General features: G+C 35.7%; 1 protein-coding gene across 1 annotated transcript in view; it reads left to right on the top strand.

Annotated features, from left to right (window-relative positions):
- The first annotated feature begins 4,553 nt into the window (after positions 1 to 4,553).
- Positions 4,554 to 10,697, top strand: part of LOC121400049 (tachykinin-3-like) — a 28,193-nt gene continuing 22,049 nt past the window's right edge. The window contains exons 1-2 of the mRNA XM_041582530.1: positions 4,554 to 4,679; positions 7,473 to 7,650. Of these exons, the coding sequence (XP_041438464.1) occupies positions 7,540 to 7,650 (111 nt within the window). The 5' untranslated portion in view covers positions 4,554 to 4,679; positions 7,473 to 7,539. The remainder of the gene's footprint in view (positions 4,680 to 7,472; positions 7,651 to 10,697) is intronic.

Below are 10,697 nucleotides of genomic sequence, written 5' to 3'. Positions count from 1 at the left end.
TTGTCACAGATACAGAAAAGGCAAATGTGCTAAATCAGTTCTTTTCTTCAGTGTATACAATAGAGGAGTCTGAGTTCCCAGGCTCACTTTATAGCTGCACGAATAGCTCAGCTCAATCTAGTCAGTGGCTGACTCAGGATATGATTCATAAAGCTTTAATAAAAATTAATGTAAACAAGGCTCCAGGGCCTGATGGCATACATCAAAGGGTTCTAAGAGAGCTTAGTTCAGTTTTAGACCAGCCCCTATTTCTGATTTTCTCAGATTCATTTTCATCTGGTATGGTGCCTATGGATTGGAGAAAAGATGATGTTATTCCAATATTTAAAAAGGGATTACGATCTCAACCTGGCAATTATAGGTCAGTAAGCTTGACATCTGTGGTGGGCAAATTATTTGAAGGCTTGTTAAGGGATCACATTCAAAATTGTTTCCTAGTGAATGGCATTATGAGCAGCAATCAGCATGGCTTTATGAAGGATAGGTCATGTCAGACAAATTGATTGCTTTTTATGATGAGGTAAGTAAACTGGCAATCTGGGCAGCTAAGTGGCAAATGAGATTCAATGTTGATAAATGTAAAGTCATGCACCTGGGATGTAAAAATATCCAAGCCACTTATACCCTTAATGGGACTGCACTAGGCAAATCCATTATGGAAAAGGACCTTGGAGTCCTTGTAGATGATAAACTTGGCTGTAGCAAGCAATGGCAGTCAGCAGCATCAAGGGCAAATAAGGTCTTGAGCTGTATTAAAAGGGGCATAGAGTCACGGGAGTAAGGGTTCATTCTTCCACTGTATAGAGCACTTTGGTCTCCATCACTCAAACAGGACATTATTGTATTAGAGAGGGTACAGAGAAGGTCAACTAAGCTGGTAAAAGGTATGGGAAATCTTAGCTATGAGGAAAGACTGGCCAAATTGGGGATGTTCACGCTGGAGAAGAGGCGCTTAAGGGGAGATATATATACATATTTATATGTATAAATATATAAGGGGATCATATAATAATCTCTCTAATGCTTTATTTACCAGTAGGTCTTTCCAGCTGACACAAGGTCACCCATTCCAGAGAATAGGTTCTGCCTAAATATTTGGAAGGTTTTTTTTACAGTGAGAGCTGTGAAGATGTGGAATTCTCTCTCTAAATCAGTTGTACAGGCTGATACATTGATAGCTTTAAGAAGGGGTTGGATTGCTTTTTAGTAAGTGAGGGAATACAGGGTTATGGGAAATAGCTCATAGTACAAGTTGATCCAGGGGTTGGTCCGATTGCCATTTTGGAGTCAGGAAGGAATTTTTCCCCCTATTCATTGTGCCCTAAACGTCGCAATTGTCATGTGATTTTTCTAATACAATTTTTGCAATTTGATCCCGAGTGCCGCTTCTTTATTTACATTGTGGGGGGATGCGGCACCCCTAATGAAGAATAGGGACACTGATCGAGTGGTGAGTGTGCTGAGGCGTTCATTTGTACATATATACATATATGGCCAATATAGGAGCTTAAAACAGTGATCGATTTCACAGTAATCAAGAAATTATGTTGTATATGCTGCATTGTTCCCAAACATTAATAATTTTTATTAATATACATATCAGTGTATTGGTGCCATTATTAGTTATTGCGTTTATTATTTGTAAAGATTTTAGCCACTTTTTCTAGTTTTCAGTGTTTATGTGATTAAACAGGGTTTTCTTAGTACAGGAATGGGACCGGTTATCCAGAAATCTCAGGACCTTGTAGGAGGATGCTCTTTCCTTTTCTCACATTAAATTTATATGTCTCAGTTTACCAGTGCCAAAGAAAATATTAGCAACCAAAATTATTGCTTTTTGGCTTCTCCCTTCACATCTCGGTGAGCTAGTTAAGTATTATGAAAAGTGCAAGGGTAACAGTGTAGATCGGTGCTTAAAAGGCACCAGTCACCCTTTTTTTTTCTCTGCCAAAGGTGCAGGCTAAGAGAACCCACACTCCGGTTGGGGCATACAATAGTCTTTTTTCAAAAAAATAGCTCCCACCAGTGCTAGGTCACCCACACCAGGAGGGAGTTCCTGGTGCAGGCTGCCAGTTTGTTTCATGAGTGGTGACTGAAGGTTTAAGACTGAGGTCTGAGATGGATCAAGGCATAGGGGTAAATTTATCAAAGAGTAAAGTTCCGCCACTAGAGTGAAATTCCGCAGCTCTCAATTAATTTCTTTGGGATTTTGAAAGGCGTATTTATCAATGGGTGAAGTGAAAGTTCACCCTTTGATAAATACGCCTATAAAAATCCCATAGAAATGAATGGAGAGCTGCGGAACTTCACTATTAACTTCACTCTTTGATAAATATACCCCATAATATTTAACCGTGACTGGCTTGTATGATCATGTGAATATTATAAAAATGTTAACTAAATCAATTGCAATCAAATTGGCATCATATAATCAACCCCTTTTATTATAATGCCATTTCATTTTGTACACTAGCTTTAACAGTATTGACTGCTTTTATTTATAGTTACACGACTGCCTTTTACTCTCAGCGTTAGATCAACCACAGGCATCTCAAAGCAGCAGTATTATAAATGTTAATAAGTGCATGAGTAAAAGGGTAATTGATCCTGCTTTGTCTTGTGGGACACTGGCTCTGATCCTGAGGGTTCATCTTGGATCCACGCCATAAAGCAAGATAGGATTACTGCTGTTTGCCAGAAAGAAACTAGAAATAGTCACGTGATTAATGGCATGAAAAGTGATATCTACAGCTAAAAAATGTAAACATTATTTTCCAAGATGGCATTACAATTTTCAAAATTGTTTTAAGGCAAAGCAAAATGCATTTGATGTGTTGGCCAAAGTATAATGCTCAGTGGTTCAGTTTCCCAGTTACTATGAATTCTGGGTTTTTTTTCTTAATGGAGCACAAACAGTTTAAAAGATAGTACTGTAGGATACTAGTACTACAAGTCTCAAATAGTTATTAGAATGTATGCTGAAGTTGGATAGGTTTAGACAGCCCAATTCCTCCTGCAGCAGTCTTACTAGCCACCAGCTCCCTCCCTCCAACCTTCTCTCTTATAGCCCAACATTAGTAATGGGAAAAAACACTTGTCTCTTTTATTTATGTACCTTTGACCGCCCTACCCCTTCAAGTGGTGTCACTAGGGTCACCTTTTCTGTATAAAAATACCTTTCTATCGTTTTTTCTTTTTTCCCCTATTAATAACATTGGCCTCAATTTTGCCAGCCTGGCCAGTAAATTACAAGCAAGGTGACAACCCTAGATGTTACCAATGGGTGGTTCAGACAAGGGTAAACAAATCATTGCAGCAATGTCTGCTTGGGGCAATCTTGGGATGTTTGTAGTTTCAGCATGAGCTGAAATTTTTTTTCAACCTGTGTTATTTTCCATGTAATGTTATTATCCATAACTTTAACTGTGCTCATAAATAATACAGCACTTAAAGGAGCAGTATACCGAGGCAGATGATTAGACTAACATTGTACAGATCATCCCACTGCATAATGGACTTCTGCTAACAAAACATTCACAAGGAAGGATCAAGGGAGTAGGTTATATATTAGTAATCAACAAAAGGGCCAAAAATGGAGTAGCTTCAATTTCTGTATTTGACCTGTGTAGCTAATAAAATATCAAAAACAATAGTTTTTTTTCTTCCTAATAGAAAACAATAGGCAAAGAGTATATCCTACTCATTGACTCTTTAATGGAGACTGTACCTTTCAATAAACTATTTTTGGTGGCAACTCAGTAGGTTATTTTATTGCAGGTTTCATTCAAGTTGCACTGAGCTGATTGTATAAAAAAAATTGGTAAAGTAGCATTATAAGAGGGAGGGAGAAGTTATATATTATATGTAATTCATAAGTATATATCTTCCTTAAAGGAAAGTCAGCTTATATCCATAATGGGCATGTTGAAAAATAAGTAATGTAGATACATCTATGTAAAGTACCCGTATATATGAGATCCTTTATCTGGAAACCCCAGACCCATAGACTCCATTATTAGCAAATACTGTAATTCAGGTCTTTTAAAATGGTTTCCTTTTTCTCAGTAATAATAAAACAGTGCCTTGTACTTCATTGTTACTAAGCTGCATGAATCCATATTGTTGACAAAACAATCCTATTAGGTTTATTTAAAATTTAAATGATTTTTACCAGAACTAAGATCCAAATTACGGCAAGATTCCTCATCTAGAAAACCCCATGTCCCAAGTTAAATACAGTATATACATCTTTCTCTCTCTATATATATTCATGAGCAAGTAATATAGCACTTTATGTAGACAATTAAAATTTCTTAGAAGCTACTCAAAAACAATTAAATATAGCAGACTGACACAAAGAAAGATAAAGATCCAAAAAGTTAATGTGGGAAAAAAAGGAAAATGAATAGGAGGCACAAGATTTAGTTATTAGAAGTCAAGACTAAAAGCTAAAGACTTGAGAAAGAAAAGAAATAAGCAGCAACCTGTAGGAGGATTGGGAGAGGGTAAAAGAGAATGAGTTAAACATAAAAAGGATTGAGTGACAGCAGCATCTCATCACCAAGGATCCGTGTCTGTATTTAAAGGCAGGAATTGCAGCAGACTATTGAAGGCAGCTCCCAGCAATCCGGCAGCAGCAGTAGCAGCACAGCGGAGCACAGCAACGCCAGCATTTACAGGTATAGTGACAGCTACCAAATCAGTCTGTAGCTTCAGCAGCAGCAGCAGCACAATCATTAACCTCCGCTATCATTCAGCAGCCTTAACTCTTGCCCATAGTCTGGGCAAGCAACTGGACAACTTAAATTTATTAAATGCTATATATTAGGGTCATTTGCTAAAAGAGTTGGTATTATATTTAACATTTTGGCTGAATGTTGTAGTAAAGTTGTTACCGTATGTACTGCAAAGTCTGTCAGTAAAGTAGCACAGGAAAAGAGACTGTTCTCAAATATATTTTCCTGGGTGGTTTGTTACCAATTTAGCCAAGGAAAATACAATTCTGTTTATGTTGTTTTCAAAAATAAAGAAATGTTTTTCTCTAGGGTTACCTGTAATGTTGTTAAGGCAAATAGGTTTACTAAGCACAAAGTCGACATTTTCTGCTAATTTAATACAAAATCTCATTCCGGTTTCTTGCACTAGTTGCAATGGTTCCACTTTTCAATTGATGAAGGAAAAAAATATATAATTACAGAATGTTGTTCCTGATAAACTTTCTGTGTGGATCATTTAGCTGGAAACAACATATATATATTTGCATACTACATATACTGTCCCTGGCAGACACTGCAATAGGCAACAAGCAGCTTTTAAAATACAAAATGTTAAAAAATATTAGTTATTGGTTAAAGGAAAACCATAGATATAAGACAGATGATGACGTACTTATAATTGAATTTTGCCTTTAGCCAAAAGAAGTGGTTAGATTATGGAAATGATAGGAGAGGCTACTTGAATTAATTTTGGTCATTAATTAATGTTTTGGAAAGACTAATATGTCCTGCTGTAATAATAGCCTGGAGCTGATGATATCTAATCCAAAAAATAATCATATTGTATTTTACTTAACTAAATTAGCTAACTACCATTATGGAATGCATTTATTTGAGGAAGTTGTTTGCTTTTTATTTTTAGAACTAAATGAAAAATATGCTCTGTTCATCAGGCTTGCTTTCACACAGTTCTGCAGGGTCTTTTTATTCAATATGGATGCATTTATACTGATTTCTCAGATGAGGTAAAATATAAACATGACCAATGGATTCCACTGAACAACAGATGCTGATTCTGATTGAAATGATCATGCTGTATCGGGCAATCATCTGATCTAAGTCCCTCTCAAACAGTGAAGCACCGAGTTTTGCTCAGTAAGGAAAGGCAACCAGAGCAATTCGGGTTTTTCCCCATAATCTGTAATTGGCCAGAAACATTAATTTTACAGCTGTGTGCCGTTATACATTCTGCAAGCCAAAAACAGAAAGGAATTAAGGAAACAAAACTAAAATAAAAAAATTGTTGTGGCTTATTTTGGGGCATGCTTAAAGCATGCTTAAAGGGGTGGTTCACCTTTAAGTAAACTTTAGTATGTTATAGAATGACCAATCCTAAGCAACTTTTCGTTTTTAATTATTATTTTTTATAGCGTTTAATTATTTGCCTTCTTCTTCTAACTCTTTCCAGCTTTCAAATAGGGGTTACTGTCCCCATATAAAAAACAAATGCTCTGCAATGTCTTTAATGTGAGTTTGTATTACTCATATTGCTATTCAGACCCTCCCCTAATTATATTCCAGTCTCTTTTTCAGATAAATGCATGGTTGCTAGGGTAATTTGGACCCTAGCAACCAGATTGCTGAAATTGGAGGGCTTCGGAATAAAAAGCTAAATAACTCAATAACCAAAAATACTAAAAAATGAATCCCAATTGAAAAATAGTTTCAGAATATCACTCCCTATATCATACTATAAGTTAGCTCAAATATGACCAGTCCCTCTAAATACATTATTGTGCATGTGTTTTGAAGTAGTTGATAGGTAAATAAGGGTCTATTTTATGCAAAAAAAAACTTATTCATCTGGTATGAACCATATGGGGGATGTTTATGATGTCATAACTATGAGGAACAATGTGTATGATGTCAAGAAGAACATTCTCGGGCTACTCTGCATTGGCAGGGTTAAATACACCCTTCAGAAGAGGCTGCTTTGAACCAAAACTAGGGTATATTTTGTTTTTCAAAGATGCCTAAGACACCTAGCAATGTTCTCCCACATGTCTGAGTGTCCTATTTTGGAAGACATTTGTAAATGTCTTTCTTTCTTATACATTTCCCCTTGATATTTCAATTAGAGAAAAAGATCAAATCAAAATATAAAGTCATATGGCCCTGAATGAATCAATACTGACATCCAGAGCTTCTATACATTGACATTCAGGGAGGTTGCATAGTACCTGCAACAAATCACACTGGGTTTCACACTATGCCATGTGTGTGTTTTGCTTCATTTCCAATCTATAATTTATATTTCTAAAAATGCATGTGTGTGTGTGTATATGTTTATATGTGTGTGTACTGGTGTTGAGTTTGTGTGTCAGTGTGAAATAATTCCTTTTGCGTTTGTTGCTTGTTGTCTTGCATGTTCCCCTAGCTTATAGTTCTGATGTTTATATGCAAAATAACAACTTTATTTAGCCATTGCTGTAAACAATATATCATCCATGATAACATAACGCCTTGCAGTTATTCTAAGGGTTCATGATGCAACTAAGATGCAGGAAACAGAGTTGTTTATGAGAATATAAAGATAATGGATAAGGTAATATGTCTCATGACATATCACTGTATAATTTTTAAAGTGCCTCTTATAAAAACATACGACAGGCACATTAAATTATGTTAAAAAGCATAATGTAATTTTATTGCCATTATCATATGATATACTTACCTTTTATTTTCTCTGATTCCCAGATCCTGCGGCTGCACCTTTATATAGAAGGAGATTAAACAAACCCTGTCTCTCAGAGCCAGTGAGAAGATGAAGAATTTGGCAGTTGGTCTTGCTGTTCTTATTTTGGTGGCTCTGAGAACATGCCGCGGAGGCTGTGGGGACTCACAAGTGTCGCAGGGTTCAAATACACAGCTTAAGGTAAGGATACATCTCAAAGGTCTGCTAATGTGGTAAATACACTTGTGCACATGGAAATATATGTGTGTGATTTGATTAAAAACAATGTTTATTTCAATTAACTAGATGGCAAAGTACAGAACTGCATTTCCATGTACAGATAAAAGGGAGAGTTGCCATCATTAAAATAATATACAATGATAAAATTGTGTCTCTCTAACTACAGTTAAGATCAAAATGACAATAATACAGACAAGGCAAATATCTAGGGTGCTCATGCTTAGGTTAAAAGGAGATTATCATTCTATTTCTTTTTTTAGTTATTTACTTTCCCAGTGAAAAATGCTTTCGATACAAAGAACCGTGCAAGTGTTACACATGCTTTGTACATTGAAGTTGAGAGTGGTTTTACAGAAGGTTAGAAAGTGCTTTACTGAAGAAACCTTTGTCTTTGAGACAGATATAAAAACACCTTTTTTTTAAAAAAACAAAACTTTGGCAATAGAATAGGGTTACAAGATAAGGCAATGTAAGTAATAGTATTCATGCAGAAAATTGTAGAATAGGAAGGAGCATTACAATCCGCAGTCTTAGCCGCAAAATTCCTTTATTGTCACAACATGTTTCGGATCATCATGGATCCTTTTTCAAGTGAAAAATACAAGTACAAAAAAGACCAATTTAAACTACACCCACATTGTTACTCCTCCCTTAGTGACATCACATGTTAACCCATCAATTATTTGAAGTCAGGTGCAATTCCCATCCTAAAATCGTGTTTGTCCACCAGGGGAACTGTGCATCTTGCAACTCACTGCAACATTAAGAACAATGTAACATTTAAAATTTTTGATCCTGACTTCCTTATATATTTATGTGTAGGTACGGTAAGAACAATTTATTTACCGATTTTGAATGTACTTGCTTATACCTCAAAAAAAGGTTTGTAAAAAAGTAATGTTATATGTACTGTCTAAAAGACAGCTAAAATGAAATAGCTTCTAAAATAGCGACACAGCTTTGGATACATATGGTAGGCAGACTCTGTAAAGAGTAGTACCTATTTTTCAAGTAATTTTAGCATGAGTTAATAAAATATTGTATCAATTTTAATGTTGCCTTTTAGTATCAAGGGTAAAATTTTAAATGTTACATTGTTCTTAATGTTGCAGTGAGTTGCAAGATGCACAGTTCCCCTGGTGGACAAACACGATTTTAGGATGGGAATTGCACCTGACTTCAAATAATTGATGGGTTAACATGTGATGTCACTAAGGGAGGAGTAACAATGTGGGTGTAGTTTAAATTAGTCTTTTTTGTACTTGTATTTTTCACTTGAAAAAGGATCCATGATGATCCGAAACATGTATTTATATTATGACAATAAAGGAATTTTGCGGCTAAGACTGCGGATTGTAATGCTCCTTCCTATTCTACAATTTTCTGCATGAGTACAAGTTTGGCCTGGCTGGTGTGGCCTAAGTAGGAAAGTGAGCTACACAGGTGGGATCGTTTGAACAAATCTTCATTCTTGTAAGTAATAGTATGTTTTATTAGGTTTGCAGATCACTGGTTTGTGGATCCATGAAACTGTGTTTAGTGTAGCTACACTGACTGAAATATATTGGAATTAAAATGAAGTACAGTGGCATTGAAATGCATTATTACTTAATCACAAGCAACCTGTAACATTTCTACCTGCCCATGGCAATTAAATTGTAATTTGAAAAATAAATCGGCATCACAGCTGTTTGAACCCAAAGGTAAAAGTGTGAAAGCAGAGTCAAAGAGCAGTACTTTTTAACTGCATGTAACCCCCCTCCCCAAAAACTGAATCAGTGAACAGCCTCTTTGAAATCTTTAAATAACTGCCACTCTGGTTGATAAAATGTTAACAGCAAGGCTGCAGCATCCCCTTAATCAATTAGAAATCCTTCTCCTCCTCTAACTCACTCTGTCCCCTCTCTCATGAATTTGCTTTGGCTGTTGACTGATGAGCATGCTCAGTTCTTCTTAGCTTAGATTACTAACTACACCCTCCAGTCTAACAGCCAATGAAGATAATAGATAATAGCCAATAGAAACTCTAGCTGTCTGATCCTATTGTTTTCACCTAACCACTTCTCCTGAGCTCAGCTTAACCATTACAGTGCTCAACTCCAGAAAAATGTTATATCAAAGTATGTTGTGCCTGTGTAAACCTGCATTCTGCATTGCATGAACTTTACAGCATACATGTCCTGTTTGCACATGTCAAATTTACTGATGATGTGTCAGAGGGAAAATGGCCGCTGGATGAAAGCTGCTATTTGTTTTAGGAAAATGTGATGGGGCTTGCAAATGGAGGGGGTATATGCAGTACAAATGATGTGGCTTGGGTGGGGAAGAAATGCCCAACTTATATTCATGGTAGAAAAAGGTAGGCTTTACATGTCCTTTAAGTACTATTGTGCCTGCACAGTGATTGCCAGATGGAACGTAATAACTGGAAATCCTGTGAACTATTTGAACTCTTCTTTGTCCTTAAAGTGCCGGTATTTTCTGATTAGGTAAAAAGAGATGGTTGCAATTGATCTGTCATTAGAAGCAGTCAAGGTGAGGTCAGTGAGGTTATGGAATGCACTGCTCATTGATGTTGTGATGGCTGATTCTATTAATGCCTTTAAAAGTGGCTTGGATGGTTTCTTGGACATATCAAAGGCTATTGTGATACGTACTAAAATCTACAATTATTATATATATATATATATATATATAATATATATATATATATATATATATATATATATATATATATATATATATATATATATATATAAATATATTTATTTTTTATATATGTGATTGTATAGATAGATCGGTATAAAGATGTGTATATATGAGCACTGGGGTTCATTTGGAGAGGTTGAACTTTTTTTCAAACCATAACTATGTAACAATGAAATTTTTTTCTACAATCCCCTAGTGTTCATTCATTTGTTCATTATTTTTGCTTGATCAACTTACTTCACATATGCCCTGGTTTAAAATATACAATATAATGTAATTATCAAGCTTAATATTAGAGA

This window comes from Xenopus laevis, chromosome 2L (genome assembly GCF_017654675.1).
Source record: "Xenopus laevis strain J_2021 chromosome 2L, Xenopus_laevis_v10.1, whole genome shotgun sequence".
Lineage (NCBI taxonomy): Eukaryota > Metazoa > Chordata > Amphibia > Anura > Pipidae > Xenopus > Xenopus laevis.
This window is presented reverse-complemented; position numbering and strand designations above follow the sequence as displayed.